The sequence below is a fragment of the Mercurialis annua genome, linkage group LG7 (genome assembly GCF_937616625.2).
Source record: "Mercurialis annua linkage group LG7, ddMerAnnu1.2, whole genome shotgun sequence".
Taxonomy (NCBI): domain Eukaryota; kingdom Viridiplantae; phylum Streptophyta; class Magnoliopsida; order Malpighiales; family Euphorbiaceae; genus Mercurialis; species Mercurialis annua.
This window is the reverse complement of record NC_065576.1, coordinates 6,228,907-6,251,143: the sequence shown is the minus strand read 5'-3', so window position 1 is coordinate 6,251,143 and position 22,237 is coordinate 6,228,907. Positions and strand designations below refer to the sequence as shown.

The 22,237-nt window shown below is 30.3% G+C and overlaps 1 protein-coding gene and 1 long non-coding RNA gene across 2 annotated transcripts; both read left to right on the top strand.

Annotated features, from left to right (window-relative positions):
- Nucleotides 1-13,053: 13,053 nt before the first annotated feature.
- On the top strand, nucleotides 13,054-15,298 carry LOC126654879 (uncharacterized). The gene is made up of 4 exons (XR_007632776.2): nucleotides 13,054-13,185; nucleotides 13,264-13,341; nucleotides 14,618-14,692; nucleotides 15,140-15,298. It is a non-coding gene; the product is annotated as an uncharacterized LOC126654879 (long non-coding RNA).
- Nucleotides 15,299-17,140: 1,842 nt separating this feature from the next.
- LOC126656694 (uncharacterized) lies at nucleotides 17,141-21,556 on the top strand. Its single transcript, XM_050351301.1, has 2 exons — nucleotides 17,141-17,489; nucleotides 18,906-21,556. Exons 1-2 carry the CDS (start codon nucleotides 17,141-17,143, stop codon nucleotides 21,554-21,556), a joined length of 3,000 nt encoding a protein of 999 aa, XP_050207258.1.
- The last annotated feature ends 681 nt before the right edge of the window (nucleotides 21,557-22,237 follow it).

Below are 22,237 nucleotides of genomic sequence, written 5' to 3'. Positions count from 1 at the left end.
TTAATATTTGATTTCAAGCCCGGCCCGATTTCCAACCTGGAAAAATATCCAGACTCGGATGTCTATTTTTATTTATTTTATATATAGGTCCCGATAACTTTGATCCGAACCCGCAAAAACAGAATGTAAGAGTTGGGTTTAGGTAGTGAAAATGAAGCCTGGTTTGCTCTCGGGCCGGACTTGAACTTACTTATAAAATGAAAAAACCTGATAGGTCCATCCCTAGCCCAGCCCATGAACAAATGTGGATTTATATTGTTATTATTAAGTAATGTAGATATGACACTATATGACGGTCGATATATTGTTTTTTGACATACTACTACGTTTGAAAAATAATAAATCATGGGACTTATCAATAATTACAAAGTATATTTAAATTAGTTAGAATTTGTTTTCCAATTTTTTACTTTTTATTTTTTTATAATTTTTTAGTTATACATATAATATATTAATAATTAATTGTTTTATTGGCATATTTTGTATAGATAATAAAAATGATCTTTATTCTATGATGGATGGAGCAATATATATCATTATATAGTATACGTTTTAATAATTAATATCAAATAAAAAAATTGAAAAATTGGTGATTTTGAGATGGTTAATCCAATACTACTTTTTATAAACGAATGAGGTGGACTGACGAGTCAACTCATGACCTGATTTATTTGTTTCGTGTGGTAAACAGATTAATTCGTTTTTGATATAAACTCGTTACGGCATTATATAGATTTGAATATTTTACATATATAATGAATTAAATTAATGTGTCACAATTTATTTTAGGATTAGTGTAAAAAAAATCACGAACTTTACACATTTTCTCATTTTAATCACGTAGTTTAATTTTTTTTATTTTCATGCACGAACTACCACTTTTTCTCAAATTCATGCACGGTATTGAGGTGACACTTATTTATTGGTGTAAAATGACCTCCATCTCAGCAAATTACACCAATGGAGCCGTGACATCTCAGCACCGTGCATGAATTTGAGAAAAAGTGATAGTTCGTGCATGAAAATGAGAAAATTTAAACTGCTTGATTAAAATGAGAAAACATGTAAAGTTGGTGAATTTTGATGACATTAACTCTTTAATTTAATAGACGTAGACGGTAGACCAAGTAGGTTCAATTCAACACAGATTTATTAATTTTACGTATTTGACGAATCGAATTAGTGAGCCGTAATCTATTTTAACAGACATAATGCAGCTCGATACGTTTACGGCCCTAGACGTAGACATGCATGAAGCCACATTGCCAGTTATCTAGATTGGGTGTTGTAGAAGTCAAACCTGTGGCCGCAGCAGTAAATTGATGAGACTGCTCCTACCGATGAGACTACTAGTTCATGCACTTTTACTGTTTGATAAATATCCAATGTTCATTTCGATTTCCCACCGCAAAGTCTAAATTACTGTAAATGCACCCATCAATTTAATCAAAGTTCCGATGCCTTAAATTGTTACCACCAAACTTATTAAATGATGAGAAGATGGAACTTGGATGAAAAGAATTGAGCAAACCAAGAAATTGCAGAATCCTAGAATAATTAATTTTATTATTCAATGAAATTAAACTTCCATCAATAATTCTCAAATACTGTAAAAATGATTCTCCTTTAGATTTTTTTAATTGTCCATTTACTAAAATTATATACACTATTAAAAATTGGGTTTTTTTATTTTAAATTATAAAAATAAATATAATAAATACTTTATAAGTCATAGAGTTATTTATTAGGAATTAATAAATTTGGAAGATAATAGCTAATGTTATTTTAAAATTTTAAATGAATAAATAATTATAAACAAATTTATTTGATTAAATGGACAATTAAAAAAATAGAGGGAATAATTGATTCTAAAAGTTATTATATTATATACCTTTAATAGCTCGGGATGATTTTTAATGAAATCTAGCCTATTTAATCCAACGTGGCAGCCAATTTGTATTTCAATTTTCATTCACCTCTATATCAACTGCATAAGCCGAAAAAACTTTACGTCCTTTTATCATGTCATTTTTCATTTTTCATATATTTGAAATTTCAGAGTAAAATTTCATTGTCACATTGGCATAAAATGGTCGAATTTCATTAAATATCCGCCATAGTCACTATACTCGCAACCAATTTGTTATATATTAAAATTCGGTAACCAAACTAGTAAATAAAAAAGTACAATATAACTCCATAATCAATAACCTCTATAAAAAGAGGAATTGGAAACCACCAAGTTACTTTTTTCCTCCAGAAAAACACATAACAGAGATAAAAATGAAGATTAAGCAGATTTTTAACTCATGTTCAATTATTTTCATAGTATGGTTGATGATGATTTCTCCGGTGTTCATGGCGTGCCAATCCAACGGCAGGGACTGCAAAAACTGCATAACCAATCAGATGAAGCACGGCTGTCCATCGTGCGCTCCGATTCTACAGTGCATGGCTCGTTGCTTGTGGACTGGTAAATCAAAGACTGGGTGTATGAAGAAATGTGATTGTGATGGTGCCATGATCACGCTTGCTGATTGCAAGAGATGCATGGCTACATGCAAGTGTAGCTGTGTCTCATACAGATGATTTTTCCTCCACATATTGCCCTAATTACTGGTATGTAAAATTTCATACTTAATCTGCATGTCCGAACTAAATTACATGCGATACTAAAATGAGACCAAATTTTTAATATTGCTAACAAATATTTAAACTCTTTTTTTGTTAATAAGATATTGTCGATACGATGATTACAGTTTCATGGTTATAGGTGGTCGGAAGTGTACGTTTTTTTTTGAAAGAAAATCTTGATAGATTATGCTCCGGTCCGGTTGTATGAAAAAATTGCCGAATAAAATTTTTATTTTAAATTTTCTGCCTTTGCAATTAGATTTTATGGTACTGGACTAATACATCTTAAATAGAAAGTGTTGCGTTTTAACGAACAGCTAGTAAGCTTTAATTTGATCCAACATATTCAAATAAAAGTTTTGAGCTGTTTTAGTTCTTCCTTCTTTTTACTTCGGTTTGATTTTTAATATAATTTTTAGTAAAACTGAATGAAAATTTATACCTTTAAAATTTAAATGAAAAAAAAATATCAATGTTCTTTTAATATAGCAAACTAAAATCAAGTCAATTTTATCAATTTGGTTCAATTGATCTTTGTATGCTAATTAATATCGCATTATTTGCATACGTAGTGAAGGAAGTTATATGCAGCACAGCAGCAGGATTAAATCTATAGACAAGAACAGACAGCCTTGCAGCTTGCTTATAAGTTTTTCAATTTTTTTCTTTTTTGGAGCGTTATGCTATTTTATAATAATCCTCTGTAATATGCTGATACAAAGTTTAATACTAATGTTTATTTTCCAACGTTAAGCCTCTATGATACTCAATTTGTTCTTTTAATTGTTTGATTTGGCCTCCTACTCTACCCACTTATGGAGCCGAATTTTTTTTGTGCGAATCTAATTTGTCACGTAAGACAAGTAATTAGAGACCTACATTTAACTAAACAGACAATTAAAAAAAACGGAATGAGTATGTTTAATGAAATCTTGATTCCCCAGTGATTAAATTATACTATTATTATCATAATAAGTTAAAAAAATCATTGCTCCACCCCCTATCTGTCTAGAATGATCTCTAGCTATAGCAAACACAATCATTTTAATTTAAGATTTTTTTAATGAATCAGTTAATTTAAGATTGAAAAATCCATTGCTTAAGCCTCGCTTGGTTCGTTTTATTGCAGAGTGTTTATCACATGCAACCGTTGCGCCACGTCATTTTTACATCAAGCCAATGAGCATTTACGATAGAGAATATTTTAATTATTATTTATTTTTTTATCTTCCAATTTTCCACATGACTAACGCACAATTGGTTTGTTGCACGAATGACATGGCGCAACCGTTGTGTGCAATAATTTTTCTTTATTGCAATCCCTGAGAAGTAACTTTCCGGAAAGTGTAGTTCCTGACAAGTTAACTTCACATGAAGTTTGATAAATGTTACTTGTTTTAATTTTTACTTCCCTAGAAGTACAAAATTAATTTTAATATAATATACTATATTTTTAACTAAAAGACATAAATGTCCTTTGATAATTTTTATATTGTTAAACAAATAATTTAAATTTAAAAATCGAGCAGTAAATAATTTAATTTTTGCTTATTATCTCTTATTTTACGAGTACTATTTAGGAGAACTTTTAAATTTTTAAATATTAAAATTTAAAAATTATATTTTTTATTTGAATTTTATATAATATAAAATATTTAATAAAAATATTTACTTATTATAAATAACAATTATAAAATAATATAAGTATATTTTTTGAAATAAATAAAAATATTTTTATATGAATTTTAAAAGAAAAAAAGAAAAGAATTAAGGTTAAATTAAGAAAAACCAACAAAAGTGATAGGGAAGTTCTACTTCCCTATTTAAAGGGAATCAAACATCCAACTTCCCGAGAAGTAGCATAAAAATTGAACCAAGCAAAAAAAAATTGCTACTTTCCGAAAAATACAACTTTTTTAGTTTATTTACTCCCAATCAAGCAAGTAAGTTTCTTAGCTTATTTTGAAAAGATACGTGGGACAAATATTTAGATCTATCTTGAAGAGAAATTCTTATGTAGAGTCAGTCTATCACGTCATCCGTATACTAAATCAATCATATCATAACACCTCATTAAAATGAGGGTATTTTTGTAATTTTGTTTGTTATTTACATACACTTTTGAATAATGATATTACAAGAATACCCTCATTTTAATGAGGTATTATGATATGATTGATTTAGTATACGGATGACGTGGTGGACTGAGTCTACCTAAAAATTTCTCCTATCCTGCATTTAAACTCTGTATGGCCATTATACTGGCAAGATTCTTGTTGAATGACTTCAGAAGATTGGTGTATTCACATTTCTATGTTGGAATAATAACCTTATATGATTTTATTTAAAGTTAAATGCAAATTAATTTATTTACTTAGAGTGATTTATAAATTTACATATTTGATAAAATTGTTACAAATTTATAATTTTTTTTTAGTACAGGATCCATGGGGTTTTCTGAACGGGTCTCAACTATGAGACGACACCTTTAAACCTTCCACATTCAGACTAATCCCCATTCGAGCCGTGTAGGTCTCTTGCGGGAGGCAAACTCTGGCCCCAAGTTTTAAACGGCTGTATACATGAGTACGGTTCGAACCCGCGACCTCACTTAAGCTAGAAGAGCGCCTTACCAACTCATTTACGTCTTGGGGTTTTACAAATTTATAATTTGATAAGTCGAAAGAGCATACATTGATCTATACACCAAAATATATAGTACTATTAATTAGGTAACTATATCTATATATTTTTAAGGAAAAATAAGCTGGTATTTTAATCTGCCAAAAAATTAAAAATTATCAAATTGATTGCAAAACACGTTAAATTATAAAGGCTTAATTACTTAAAAAAATTCCACCTTATAACATTTTTTCGTTTATACCTTCACGTAGGAAAAAATTCATTTGTACATTTTTTTTGATTTTCCGTTTTCATCTCTACCCTAAAATTTAAATTTTTGATAATTAAATTAATTAAATAATAAAGACATTATAAATGATTAATAATATTAATGTTTAATTAGAATATAAGCTAAATATAAAGGATCATTTTGAATATTTTTCTAAATAAAAAGAGGTCAAATTAGCTCTTTAGGGTAGAGATGAAAATGAGAAATCAAAAAAATGGTACAAATGAACTTTTTCATATGTCAGGATATAAATGAATAAATATTATAAAGTGGGGATTTTTTAAGTAATTAGGCCAATTATAAAACGTGCTAAAATTTATACTATTTTTTTATATATAATTTACTCCTTTCTTTAAGTATATAGTAGGTAATAATGAAAAGTGAAGCATTATAATTGTGGCAAGCAAATGAGAAATAGTACTGAGAAATGAACGGTTTATATGAAGCATAGACAAGGAACATGATGATGAATTCATCATTAAAATCAAGACTATATAAAGCATGAAACGGCATGCTTATTATAATGTTGTAACAACTAATTAATTTTGCAAAATGCCAAACCAACAGACAACTCATGCAAGTACATGTCAGATTACCCACCGCTCAGTAAAAGTATAATACGAACAAAATTTAATTTAATTTTGTAATCTACATTTCCAATCTAATGAATAAATAATTACACTAACACTAACACTCTTCTGAAGAAAACAAAGGAGATCACATGTTTTTCTTAAATCTATCAGGAGCAGCTAACTAGCTTTTGTTTTCTTCTTTACATTGCAACCGAAACTGATCTGAGTTTTATATTGGCCAATTATTTTTTCTTTTAAAATGCTTTTAAAATTCTAAAATTTTATATTTAACATCTTCAAAAAATATATAATTTCACTAAGTTTACATTTCAAGACATTTTCTCATTCTAATATTTTGTTTCCATTTATTCTAGCTTCATTTTCTCATCAATTTAAATAATTGAATTTCAAAATATTTAAATGATCGTCTTATTGTAGTTCAATGATCAAATTTTAATTTGTTTTTTTATAATAGTTTTTAAGTTTTAATTTTATTTTAACAAGGATTTTTCAATAAAAAAATAAATATGTAGCAATCTATTTTTTTACTTAAATTTTGTTGGTTTATATATAGTTTGACCCCTAAACTTGTACCTTTTTATCGATCTAATCCCTATACTTAATATCTCACCTATCGAATCTCTAAATTTATTAAATAGTCCGATTTGACTCCCGAGTTCGATAAACATGTGAACATTGAACCTTTTTGTGTCCACCTGACACTTGAAACATTTTAGAAGAATTTGTATATGGAGGGGTTCAATATTTACGTATTTATCAAGTTCAGAGGTCAAATCGTATTATTTAAAAAAGTTCAGAGGTTCGATAAGTGAGACGTTAAAATTAGGGATTGGATAAGTAAAAGAGTATAAGTTCAGGAGTCAAACTATATATTCGGACAATTTTTTTTACATATATAAAATTTAGCTTAAAAAATTTCAGTTAAAATTTTGCATTTTCAGTCAAAAATAAACAAAAACCAATGGTCATGGAAAAATAAGCAAATACCAGCTGTGGCATATGTATGTTAACCGAAAAATCATTAATGAAAATAAAATTAAAATTTAATAACTAAATTGAATTGAATTAAAGTTTGATCATCAAATTACAAACGTATAATACTTCGGGTACCCCCGCAATCAATTAGCCCGTTAATGTTAGAGTAAAGATGAAACTGAATCAATTCAATAGCTACCTGTTATGCAATGGATTGGCACCAGTCGGGGTACCTCTTTTTTCATCAAAAATAGAACTATTGCATGAAGAATTGCAAGAATCAGAAACAGGCTGACTGAAATAGAAATTTGCAGACACTTGATGACGAGCACCACAAACAACTTCAAGATTTAGAAATATCAGAAGAATCACTGCAACTTCTATTGCACCCATCAACTTTTATTTTCTTGAATCTTAACTCAAAATAAATTAATTGATCACCGGAAATCTTGAACCTCGTCGGAACAATTTTTGAAAGAAATGCTGATGGGATTATATACAGACTGTTTAGTGTTTCTTGAAATGTATAATAAAGAAATGAAAGAAAAAAAAATTGGGAGTGTAAATTTATTTATAAAACGATGAAAGGCATGCAAATGAGCAGAGTGAATATAAAACAATATCTTGTTGGGGTTGTGCTGTGCTATTTGTCGGATCTCTTCACCATGTTTTATTACTAATTGACATATGTTCTCTTTTAGAGCCTTTTTTTGTTGTTGGATTATTTGTAAAAATAAAGCTTCACCCGATTTTTAGCATTTTTTTTCATCGAAAAATGGCGTTTGACGGTTTTCGATGAAAGACGATATCAGCTAACGACTTTAGACTATAAGGTGTCAAAGAATGAGAAGTTAAGTTTTTTTATGTCGAATTTTAAAAGTTGTGCTTAAATAGCTATAAATGTAAAAAGTAAGACTTTTTTGCGAATATCTTCTTTTTTTATCTAATTAATTATTTCTTGGTCAACTCTTAAATTGCACGAAAATAAAAGAAAATGATTTTTTTTAAAATGAAAAAATAAAAAAGAAAAGAGTTCAAATAATAAATTATATTTATATATGCATACTAAAGTTATCAAAATATCTAAAAATGGTCAATTGATCATCATTTGGTGTGTGATTTCACCATTGTCTATAAATTTTTATTTAATTTTTTTAATGGGAAACAGGTTTCTCATGAAGAAATGAGTATTTAATTTTTATAATTTGTCAATATCGTTTTAAAATACATTTTTTAGAATTTGGATGAGTTTTTAATACAAAAATGTTCGAAAACAAAAAAATACTACTTCTTCAAAGCTTGCATACAGTGCAGTTTTTATATCGAAGGTACAAGGGATAATTGATCTTTAGGGTATTAAAAACTATCATTGTTTTGTGTTTTGATGACTAAATTGTACTAATTAATTTTAATTTGATTATTAAATTTTATTTTTATTTTAAATGAGACTTTTTTTAATCAGAATGTGTATGTGGCAGTCAAATTTTATTATTTTATATTGAAAACTTGTCACGTATCCATAATTTGATTTCGCAAGAGAACTTTTAGGTAAAACTATATGCATGCAAGTTTTCAAATAAAAATATTAAATTAAATTTAGTAGCCACATGCATTTAATTTTTTGAAAAATTCTCTCGTTGAAATAAAATTAAAATTTACTAATTAAAATGAAATGAGTAAAAATTTACTAATTGTGTAGATATGATGAGAAATTATATGCATGGAATTAAATTTTTTTATCTCTGCTATTTTGAATAAAGTAAATTTGAATATGAAACTATTATATAAATTATTAATTCTTTTAAGCAATTAGTATACCAAATCTATACTATATATAAAAATACGAAAGACATATTTACGTTAATGTCTTTTTCACTTATAAATTTTAATTATTATTAAAAACTATTAAGATAATTATTAAAATTAGAGTACTAACTACAATAAACTACACCAATGAGCTATAGCTCAAATGGTATAAGCGCTAAGCAGCAAACTGCTAGGTCGTGGGTTCGATTCCTCCCACAACCCCCCCCCCCCCCCCCCCCCCCCAATTATGAAAAAAAAACTACAATAAACTACTATGTTAAGATAAGTTAGAGTACTAAACAAAATAAACTACTAGGTTGAGATAATTGTATAAATTACTAATTAAAATAGAATACTTTGACTATTTAATGATTACTATTTTAATTATTTTTTAATTGTATGGAATTATAAATAAGGTAAACTATTTGAATGAACTACTATTTTAATTTTACTTTATATTTTCTATTAAAATTATCCATAATTATAAAATTTGAGTACTAGTTAAATTTTTTAAACAATTAAAATAGTCATATAAAGTTTTTAATAAGATAAACTATTTTAAATTAACTATTATTTTAAATTTTATTTGATAATTTAATGAGTCACACTACGAGCCACGTGTGAAACACGTAAAGTGACACTAGTATATAAAAAAAAACTAAAACGATATAGTTATTTTTTTTATTTGAATCATTATATAATACAATATATTAACTAGATTCTATATTAAATGTATACCTAGATATACGAAATTAAAAAAATACATATATTTTTTATTTTAATCTCTTTTTAAAATAAATTACTAAATTTAAAATTAAAAGAATTACATTAATATTAATATTTTTAAAAACCACAACTTTTACAAAGAAGGAAGATTAAAATCGAATTTTTAGAAAAAGTAATATAGTCAAACTGTATTTTTATAAATATATGTATTGTTGGTATTTTAAAGAAAAAAAAGCCTGAATCAATTATGAAGTGGCCCTTTATGAAAGTGAGCCCAAAATCTGTAGCTCGTGTTAAGTTTTCGTATTTGGGCCAACTTACTAGGCCGATAAGAGAATAAATTAGATTGATTGTTGAGAAAACGAGCTGGCTTTGCCTGAAAATCATTGAGGATTTCATCTACATATATATTATGAATTGTTTTTATTATTATTTCTATAATTAAATTTTAATATTTTTTAACCTATCTTGCATATTTATTTTCATTTTTACTAAACTGCAAGAAGGGAGGAAAAGTGATAGTTTGAAAGCAGCAGGTGACAGTCCGAACAGGCTGGATTCATTGATTCCTAATGGTTTAGGATCTTAGTTGCATTGATATTATTTAATTTTGAATATTTTTACTCTTATATAAGGTGTTTGGGTATAGCGGTGCATGTTTAGACCCGTATTACTTTAAGTGTCGCGAATGTTTATTTGGCTGATTTTTGAGAGAAGCATGTTATTTGATTTCGAATACTTTACTATGGCATATGTGTGTTATATCAAATATGTTTAGTAAGTATGTTAGGGTTGTTGTATGTTGAACTTTGGCCTATTTGAATATGGTTGTCCTTTAGAGATTTTTATCGAACATATTTCGTGTGTGTTGATTAATAATTGGTTAGGTTAAACTATTGAGTTCCATTGTTTTTCAAATAATGATATGATTTATTAAATTGTTTTCCGGATTTTAAAATTTTGGATTATAGCTTGAAAATGTTTGGGTCGGGTTAGACTTGTGTGACTCGACATGTGAAGTTGAGCTTGATAGTTATGATAACTTGACTAACTCACTAATTTGAGATTTTGAACTTGGTTTTATGATGTTAACTAAGTTATTCGATATGGCTTCCAAATTATGTTTTCAAAGTGAAAACTCAATACTACATATCTTTTTGTAAGACTCTAGTTATACTGAGTATGTATGAATACTCTATGTTGATTTATGCTTTGGCATTTTGGCCGTATATGTGTAATGGCATTATGATGGCTTTGTACTTTGGATTGATTGATAATTGTACTAGTTTTATGTGATGTCTAGTACTCTTTAGGGGATGATATTAATTATGATTTATGTTTTGTTCTTAGACTCGTCGACTGCTCGTGCTTTAGAGTCGAAACATGTTTAGTTGTTTGTCAGGCTCTGGTGGGGATTCGCAAGCAGTGAGTTTGTATTATTAATTACAACTTTCATAAATAATGTGTAACATACGAGCAATTTATTAGTTTAACTCAAAAACAAAATCTAGAGATCTGTTAAGATATCAAACTCCAAAAACATCTAAAATAGGAATTAAGAAAAAGTAAAAAAGAATTAGGATCTTTCTGCAACTATAGGTAAAGATCAAAATTGTGATGGTGATTGCAGCAGGGGAACAAAATGTACGTCTAAATTTTTTAGAGATTTTTGTCCTAGATCCAAAGATAAAAACCATGATACGCATCATAAAAAAACATTATCACAAAAAATCTTTCAGAAAACAATATGATAAACCTAAAACAAATAAAGCCAACTTAAAAAATAATACTTGTTACAATTGTGGTAAGAAAGGTCATATATCTAAATATTGCTGATTTTAATTATACCACGAATAATAATTATGATAATATCACACAGGTGGGTTTTAATTTGTGCATTCCAGGAGGATATAACGGGTAAGTGAACTATTAATCTAATGTTTTAGATAAATGATATCCAATTATGCCTTAATTTTTTTAATTTCTATTTTCAGGTAAAGGAGCAAATTTTTTGGAGCAGGTGCATCTTCAAGTTTTAACATAATTAGTCATTGACAATGTTAATGGATGAGTTCAGTTTGTTTTTAGTGGTTCAATTTAATTTATTTTTAGTGGTTTAATTTGTATTTCAATTAATTTTTATTTACAGGTAAAGGAGCACGATTTTGGAGCAGATGCATCTTCAAATTTTAACATAATTAGTCAATAATAATGTCAGTGGTTTAATTTGTTTTTAGTTGTTTAATTTGTATCTCAATTAATTTTTATTTTCAGGTAAAAGAGCATGATTTTAGAGCAGGTGCATCTTCAAATTTTAACATAATTAGTCAATGACGATATTAGTGGTTGAATTTAATTAGTTTTTAGTGGTTGAATTCAATTTGTTTTAAATGATTTAATTTGCGCTTCAATTAATTCTTGCCTCCTTATTTTTGAGGAAATTATACACAAGACATGTTTTTAATCCTAGTAGAGTTTGCTTGATGGGTCTCTTGTTGGATCATGAGGCTTCTTGGAGAGCCTCCCAATGGTTTACTTGACATGCCAAGGTGGTATCATGTGGAAAAATTATTGTCGAATAAAAAAAGTTCGGGACCTTGCAATTTCGGCACGCGGGATGGGCCGAAAAGTTGTAAACGAGAGAATACGCATCCGAAAATCACGAAAATTCTTGGAGAGTCTCCCAATGTTCTACTTGATATTTTGGAGCAGTATCATATCCGAAAAGTTTTTCCAAATAAAAAAAGCCCAATATCTTGCGTTTTAGGCACGCAGAATGGGTCGGAAAGTCGTAAACGGGAGAATACGCTTCCAAAAATCACCAAAATTTATGGAGACCCTCCCAACTGTCTACTTGACATTCCGAAGCTTTATTGTGTGAGAAAATTTTTTTCCCGAGCCAAAAAAGCCTGGGGCCTTGCGATTTCGGCAAGCTGAATGGGCCTAAAAGTCGTAAACGGAACAATACGCATCTGAAATCAACAAACTTCTTGGAGGACCTCTCAATGATTTACTTGACTTGCCGGATCGGCGTGTGGGAAATTTTTTTCCTACTCAAAATGTAGTATCCCGTATTTTTTTAATTTATTTTTATTTTTATTTTTTTCCGTGTCAAGCTTTAAGTAATTTATTATTATTATTATTATATATTTATATTTAACTTTATTTTAATCGCTCTTTAATTCGATCGTGGTTCGATTCGTGTTTAGTATATATTATTAAATTTTTAAAAGAAAAAAAAATAAAAGATAAAAGAAAAAGAGAAATCAATGAATTATGCATTATGCATAAAAAGCCCATCACGTTGTTTTTTTTATTGCTAATGCATGATAAGCCCACTTTTCTATTATATGAATAAATCATATTCATGTTAATACAGCATATGAAGTCTTTCTTTTCTATGAAACGTAACCTGCTACGTTTCTATTCCCTAAACCTAATACTTCTTCTTCATCTTAAAACACAAAGCTCAGCCGCCATTATTTCGTAGCATCATAAAACTTCATCAATCATCTCTTCCTTTGCTTTTGATTCAATCCGGTAAGTGATACGTTTCCTTTTTCATTATTCGTTTCGATATCGTAATTATCGCTCTTGAGTATATCTCGTTCGTTTCAGCATTATTCTGAGATTTCTTTCAACGGTTCCTCATTATTCGTCGATCACTTGAATCCTAACGCTTCGGAATCATATACGGTACGTAAAGATTCCTCTGTTCGTCGCCGTTACGATTTGCCGTGTTCTTGATATTTTGCTTCTGCTTCATTACTTGTTGCTGCTGCCGATTTTTATATTAGCCTTGGGTATGAATTATGTGTTTTAAATAACCTTTAAACCATGAATTCTTGATTGTTAATGATTTAACCTTAGCTTAAGTTTGCGATCGTTTCGTTTTGAGTCGCCGTTGGTTGATTCCTTATTGCCGACGTTGTTGTTTAGGCTTTAAGGTGTTAACTAATGTTGGAAGCCTTATGTATGTCTCTAGGATTGTAACTAATGTGCCGTGGAGGGTTGCTCATGATTGTTTTAAATTCTAGATTGTTGTTCTTGGTTTAATGGCTTAATAGTGTGGATTTGATAATGGCGGGATGGGTTTCTGTTTGAAATGAAAATGATGACTAATAGGCTATTTAGGTTCCTATAGTGTTTTGTCTAACTTGATGGAATCCCTCAAGTTATTTATATAATGTTATTGTTTTATTTATAACTTTTGAATTTGAATTTGAGTTATAAACTAGTAAAATGTAATCGATAAGTATTTTACAACTTAAGTTATAATTACTCGGGTAATTATATTACATTTTGAATAATATGCGAATTTGGCTAATTTACAATTTAGTCCCTAAAGTTTCTAAAAGCTTATTCAAGTTAAGTTTATCTATTGGATAACTTTTAAACTTTTGTTTGAATTATAAATTAGTAAATTGTGAATGAATAATTAAATTGATTTCGGATATCGAATTGGCTAAAGTACCATCTAGTCCCTAATTGGCTAAAGTACAATTTAGTCCCTAAGTGGCTGAGTCCCTAAACTTTATAAGGCTTATTTGATCAAGTTTTCGGGTTGCAATTTAGGTTACTTAATTTTCAAGATATTGAATTCCACTTTAAAATGGATAATTATTTATTAAAGTATTTTAAGTTATAAACTCGGGTTTATAAATTTAATAAGTTTTATTTGGGTTAGACTGTGGTCGCCCGACAAGTGGGAAGAAACTTGATAGTTTTAAATAACTCGGCTGACTCACTGATACAGATTTTAACTTGGGTTTATTTAAATTATTTTTACGAATCATTCTAAATATATTTACATGATTTGTATGTACTTTATAACTTGGGTTATTTTTGGAATGCATTTAATATAGATGTTATTAAATGTGACCTGGTATTGTGTTGTGCTAGTCCTATGTGGTGTCTAGTACTCTTTAGAGTTAGGGTCTGATTTTAATTATAATTTTAATATTTTATTTAGACCCGTCGATTGTTCGTACTTCAGAGGCGAACCAGAGTTAGATTGCTTGTCAAGTTTCACGTGGAATAACAAGCAGTGAGTTTATATCTCTATTTACCTCTTTATTAAGCAAATGTTGTATTTTGTATATTTATATGTATAAACAGCTTTCGAACTGTTTTTCGGCATTGTGGATTTGATTTGGAACGTGCTACTCGATGGGCATCATCGGGACTGCGTGCGCACCGGTAATGATTATGGTATTGAGGTAGGTTTGAGATACGTCTCACCTTAGTGAGGGCACCGGTGAAAGATTCGTCTCCTGGGCTCACTATTTTATAAAGTGATAGTCGGGGATCGGTTATTGAGATACGTCTCACCGACACGACAATGGATTTAGAATTGTGGTTTAGGGTTTCATTGATAATCCATAATGAAATTATTTTATTAAACGTTTTTAAAGGTTTTCTACTTAATAAATGTAAATGGTTATATAAACTCTACTCAGTAAATCTGACCTCGTTGTTTTCCCAAATTTTCCAGGTTTATGATTTGAGCATTGGTCAATCTCCGTTTCTTCATTCACGGAGGTTCTTTATTTATTTCAGAATAAGAGAGTCGAACTATTTTAACTCTTAGACCGCAGTAGTAGTATTGGATTATTTATGTTTTAGTCGTATACTTATATTTTTATACTTTTGTTTGTTGATATAGTTCAACTATGATTTTATCAGCTTTGGCATGATTACAGTAATTATGGTATTTATATTATATTGTCATACTGTTGGAGTCATAATTTTAAATAAGTATACTTTCAATATATACTGTTTATCTGTACTGCTAGATTAGACTGAAGTCTCGGTTGCCCCCGAGCATGTGGTTTTCTGCAGGTACATTGTTTTAAATGTTATAAATTGGTTCTCCGCAAGGCTAGCTACGGGTTTTGGTACAACCATACCCATACCCTAGCGCCGGTCACGATTCATGAAAATGGATCGTGACACAAAAAAAGTTCGGGACTTTGCGATTTCGGAATGCGGAATGCGCCGAAAATAGGGGTGAGACGGTTCAGGAAAATCCGGGGATTGACAAATCTCCGGAACCAAACCAAAAATCGGGGATATTGAAAATTGGATCTCCGGATCCGTACCAATAATCGGTTCGGTTCAGTTCGGGGATTTTATTTTTCGGTACATTTCGGTACGGGGATTCAGTTTTAATGGTTCGGTACGGATATCACTAGAATCACGGATATTGTTTTATTTAAAATATGATCTCTACGATATTATAATATATTATTTTGACCTTTAAAATTAATTACCTACTCATTCATTTTTTTATATTTTCGATTATCACAAATAAATAATCATCAATAAAATAAAAAGGCACAACATGTATATTATCGTTCGATTTAATATTAAATTTTATATTATTTGATATGGGTACTTTTATCTATTCTCAAGTTTAAAACTATATCATTTTTGTTAAACTATGTAATTTTGTCAATGATAAAAAATGATGAATATGTAAATTGTTCATATTAATTTTTTAAGAATACTTTTAATAATTATTTAATATTTGACAAATTCATATAATTTTCATTGAAATATATAAGTAATTTTGTTTTTATGTAAATGGATAATTTATATATATATATATATATATATATATATATATATAAAGATTAATATTTTTAATATATATAACTTTATTAAACAATTTTAATGTTTAGTAATTCAAAGTTAATATGAATATAATAATCAAATTAAAAATAAAATAATATATATATATATAAATAATTTCGGTTCTTCGGATATAAATTCGGTACTTTGGTTCGGCACTGTTCGGTTCGGTTTTCGGTACGGTTATATATAAAAGATCCAGAACCGTACCAATAAAATTTTTGGTACGGTTCGGTTCGGGGAAAGTCAATGGTCAACGGATATTTTTCGGATCTGGATATTTTCGGTTCGGTTTTCAGTTCGGTTTTGGAGATATCCAGGATCCGTGCACACCCCTAGCCGAAAAGTCGTAAATGGGAGAATACGCATCCGACAATCACCAAACTTCTTTGAGAGCATTCCAATGGTCCACTTGACGTGTCAGAGCCGTATCGTGTGGGAAAAAAATTTCCGAATTAAAAAAAGTTCAGGACCGTGCGATTTCGGCATGTGAAATGGGCCGAAAATTCTTAAACGGGAGAATACGCATCCGAAAATTACCAAACTTCTTCGAGAGCCTCCTAATAATCTACTTGACATGCTGGAGCTTTATCATATGAATTTTTTTAAGCTCCATATGTTGTAATTTGTCTTTTTCCGAGGCAACTTTTGCTATCTGGTACGCTTTTCCGTTTTCTTCTCTCCTTATTTTCTTTATTTGCCATTGTCCTGCTCTCTTTTCGATTTCTTGCCGCAATTCCTTTTCCTTATAGACATATAATTCCATTGATCTTTTACGTCCGTTTCTGATTTAAAATAGCCAGTGAGTTCTGCCACGAAATCAACTAGGTCCTGAGCTTTCACCGCTTGTCTTGACTCATATATGATGTTGTGCTCTCCTAGTTGTATCGACTATTTGACTAGTCTTCCTGAGAGTTCAGGTCTTTGGAGCGCTTGCCATAGCGGTTGGTCAGTTCATACGACTATTGGATGTACTCGGAGATATGGTTTCAGCTTCTTCGTTGTCTTTATCAGGGCTATCGCCATCTTTTTGATTTCTGGATATACCTGCGTTTCTCGTCCTTCAAGGTTCGGCTTAAGTAGCACACTAGGAGTTGTTGGCCTTCCTCCTCTCTTACTAGAACCGTTGCTATGGTGTCTTTGTACACTGAAACATATACGAACAAGATTTCCGCCTCTACAGGCCTGCTCAGCAATGGCGGTTTTAGTAGGTACTTCTTCAAGTCGTATACAGTGATGGGAAAATTCTGACAACGTGTTTGGGCAAAAACAACATCAAAAAGGTCCGAAAATGCAGAAAACACCAAAAAATACAGAAAATCAACAAACCTAAATTAGAATATGTACAAAAATTAATACAAAAACAATAAAAACAATAAACAATTGAAATCCATAGTATTTATATGTGTTTTCAATCAAATTTTTACATATCACGACAAATATATAATGTAGAACAATTAAATCAACAAATAATGAAATAAAAGATAGAAGGGCTGATTTTTATGTCCTCAGATTGGTACGTTGTTCCTCATTAGAATGAAAATTTCTTCGTTTGTTGCTTTGAATAGAAAAAAGAGCAAATTACACTAAGGTCTCTGAGGTATACTATAATTAACAGTTTGGTACCCTCTGTTTTAAAAGTCTACTTAATGATTTCTCAGTTTTCATTCCGTTAACTATTAGGTCCCTCCATTAATTTCAACACTTATTTTCAAACGATTTGGTACCTCAACTTAAATTTTATGAACGATTTAGTCCCTCACTTTTAATTTTATTAACAATTTGATCCCTCACTTTTAAACGATTTAGTACCCGAGTTTCAATCCGTTAAACGATTTGGTCCCTTAAATTAACAGAAGGATCTCTCAGTTAATGGAATTAAAACTGAGGGACCATTAAATAGACTTTTAAAACAAGAGGTACCAAACTGTTAATTATGATATATCTCAGGAGTCTTTAAGTAATTTGCTCTAGAAAAAAATATATAGAAATTGGTGTTTATGTATTTTGAAAAACTAAAGAAATTGTTATTTTTCTGTTCAAAACTCTCTATTTTTTTAATAAAAGCTTCTCCCTCTTTTCTAACAAACTTACGTGTTTATTATTATCAAACTAAAAAAATTATAATTTGTTATAACCAAAAAACTAAAAAATAAAAATTTCAAAAATCAACATACATGATATATCAAATATTGTATCTTTAACGGCTTAATACATAGTTTGACCCCTGAACTTATACCCATTTACCCATCTAACCTCTAAACTTAACGTCTCACCTATCGAACCTCTAAACTTGTTAAATAATCTGATTTGACCCCTAAACTTGATAAATATGTAAATATTGAACCCTTCGTGTCCACCTGTCACTTGAAACATTCTAGAAGAAATTGTGTACGGAGGGGTTCAATGTTTACGTATTTATCAAGTTCGGGGGTCAAATCGGGTTATTTAACAAGTTCATGGGTTCGATAGGTGAGACGTTAAGTTTGGAGGTTAGATGGGCAAAAGGGTACAAGTTTAGGGGTCAAACTATGTATTAAGCCTATCTTTAACCAACCAAGTTATTAGATTAAATAATTAAACAATTAAACTTTTTCATCAATATTGGGATATCATTGGGCCATTAGTGGTAGCAGCAGTACAAGATTTTTTTAAAACGGGTTGTCTCTTGAAGGGTTTTAACCACACACTCATTACTTTAATTCCAAAGATAGCTATTCCCCAACGAGCTTCTGATTTACGGCCTATAAGTTTATGTTCGATATTCACAAAGATTATCTCTAAGATCATTACCCTTCGATTACAAAAAATCCTGCCTACCATTCTTCCTAATTCGCAGAATGCATTTGTTAAAGGTCGATCTATTGCGGATAATATTCTAGTTGTTCATGAACTTTTTCACTTCATGCATCATCAAAAAACTAGAAATAGGCCTTTTATGGCTATGAAATTGGACATTAGTAAGGCGTATGATCGACTGGAGTGGGATTACTTATTTTCGATACTAACTTGTTGGGGTTTTGATACAGTTTTTATTCAATGGATTAGGGCTTGTGTTTCAACAGTGACTTATTCATTTCAGCTGAATGGTTCTATTTATGGGTATCTTAAACCATCGAGAGGACTTAGGCAAGGTGATCCGTTATCGCCTTTACTGTTTGTATTGTGTGCTCAGGGCCTCTCTTTTCTGCTTGACAAGGCTGTTCATAATGGTTTGATTCAGGGATTGCGAATTAACAGCATCTGCCCATCAATATCCCATCTATTTTTTGCGGATGATGCTATTTTGTTCACTCCTGCAAATACTTCGTCAGCTCAGGTTATTTTGCAGATTCTTAATGATTATGCTAATGCTAGTGGACAATTGATCAACTACGATAAGTCATCTATCCGTTTCAGTCATAATGTTCCTATTTTGCTTTCCACTACAATTCATTCTATTCTGCATATGGTAACTATGGATCTTTCAAAGCCGTATTTAGGACTATGTCCTGTTATTCAAAATTCTAAAACAGTTACCTTCGCTTCTATTCTCAATAAAATAAAATCTAAGATTGCAGGCTGGAAAGAACAATTCTTATCAATGAGTGGGAAGGAAATTCTCTTAAAGGCTGTCGTTTATGCAATACCCATATATTCTATGATGTGTTTTAAGTTGCCGATATCCCTTTGTAAACAAATCAATAGATTAGTTGCTAATTTTTGGTGGGGAATGACTACTCAAGGACCGAAACTGCATTGGTTGGCCTGGGAGAAATTGTGTATTAGCAAATGGCGAGGAGGTTTGGGTTTTAAGAATTTAATATTGTTCAATCAATCTCTTTTAGCAAAACAACTTTGGCGGGTTATGCAGGCGCCTAATTCTCTGGTGTACAAGCTCTTGCAGGGGCGGTATTTTCCTCATAAACACATTCTACAGGCTACTTTGGGACACAATCCTTCTTGGGGTTGGCGTAGTTTGATTTTTGGATTCAAACTACTTAAACCTGGTCTTATTTGGCAGATCCATTCAGGTAGTAATTTACATCCTTTATCTAACCCATGGGTCCCAGACATTCCTGATTCAATTCCTGTTTTACAACCGGGGGTGTCTGCTGCAGCTGTTCCAACAACAATTTCTGGTTTACTTTCTCATAATTCCTCTACTTGGAATGCTTCTTTAATTCAATCCTTGTTTATTCCAACGCATGCTACAATCATTTTATCATTACCTCTCTCTTACACTGTACAACCAGAACGTTTGATTTGGCAATATCACTTATCTGGTAATTATAGCTCCAAGTCAGGTTACTTTCAAGCAACAAAATCACAACATTCATCTACTTCTCCGTTGGATACGGACTACTCCAAATCTGATTGGCAAAATCTATGGTTACTCAAGGTATATCCTCGCATCAAATTCTTTTTATGGCGTGCCATTCATGATGTTTTACCCACTGGAGTTAATATTTCTATTCGTAGTTCTGGTTCATTATTGTGTGTACATTGTGGAGAAATGGAATCAACTGCTCATCTTCTATTTACTTGTCCGTTTGTGCAACGTATTTGGTTTTTATCTCCTTTAGGACTGCAGGCTAGTTGTTTGCCTTCTCTCCCTTTTCAGTTGTTGTGGAAATATATTACAAAGCAGTTGATACATCTTGATCCAACTAAAGATCTTCTGAGTTTATGTTGTTTTCTTTGTTGGTTCATTTGGAAATTTAGAAATAAAAAGCTGTTTGAGAATGAGGATGGTTCAGAGATACAAGTTACTAATGCTGCTACATCAGCCTTTCATGAATTCAAGGATATTAATCAATCTGCTTCTCCTGCTTCGGTGCAACTTCAGTCTCCAGAATTGCAACTAAGTTGGTCTCCACCTCCACTTGGTTATATCAAAATTAATTATGATGCAGCAACGTCGAAGGATCATCATTGTGGATTTATAGCTGCTTTAGCTCGCACTTCGACGTGTACAGTGATTTCTCCTTTTAATGCCTATTTTCGCCATATTTGGGATCCGGGAATACTGGAATTTTTAGCATTAAGGGAGGCGATGAATTGGGCAGTTTCATGTCGGTGGTCTCATGTGATTTTTGAGGGTGACGCTCTGCAGGTATCACAAGTGATTAATTCATTCTCCGTAGTGAATTACAAAACATCGGGTATCTGTCATGATGTTTGGCGTCTCCGATCTATGTTCTCAGATTGTAGGTTTCAGCATATAGGTAGATGTTGTAATGTTAAGGCTCATGACTTAGCCAAATCTGTAAAAATCCTATATCTGGCACATTTGTAAGTTCTTACTTTTTCTATCTATACTACTACTGTTAAAAAAAAAAAAACAATTAAACAATTTATTTGATTAATTAATTAATTAAAGAATAACCTTTAATGCTTACTTTTAATAATTCAGTTTTAACCCACTGATATTTAAAACTCTTTGCACCTAATACAATTCGAATTTGATCCTGATTAAAAAAAAAAACAGCATGGTTTAGGCGTAAAATTGCAATCTGTCTACTAAAGTTTTTTAAAAAATCAAAATAAACTTTTAAAGTTTTTAATTGATTGCAAAATCTTGAAAATGTTCAATTGAATTCAAATTTTATTAACTTTTAGGAAACCATTCCTCTTAAGTCGGACGATTTCTCTCTACTATCATCATTGGTCATCAGGACATCCTTAGAAAAATCTGCATCAATATTACAAGGCTTACAATCTGTACCCTTATTAATTATAATATATTACATTAAAACGAGAGCAAAAATTGCTTGGTAAACAAAATCAACACCACATTAAATAAAGATAAATGTAGTATGTTTTCATAAAATTACTCATTCTACATAGATTTATTAACTTTTTTTAATTTTATACTATTTATTATAGATTGCCCATCAATTTAGGATGAATAAAGTACTACTTAAGGACATATTATTATAATGGACAAAAGGTGCAAAATTTACCCTCGTGTATACCC

What these genes read in the sequence shown, in the direction of transcription:
- LOC126656694 (XM_050351301.1), top strand. Translation starts at nt 17,141, where the DNA reads ATGATGTTGTGCTCTCCTAGTTGTATCGACTATTTGACTAGTCTTCCT. An exon ending in AGCAATGGCGGTTTTAGTAG is followed by an intron (nt 17,490 to 18,905) that starts GTACTTCTTCAA and finishes TTGGGCCATTAG; the next exon opens with TGGTAGCAGCAGTACAAGAT.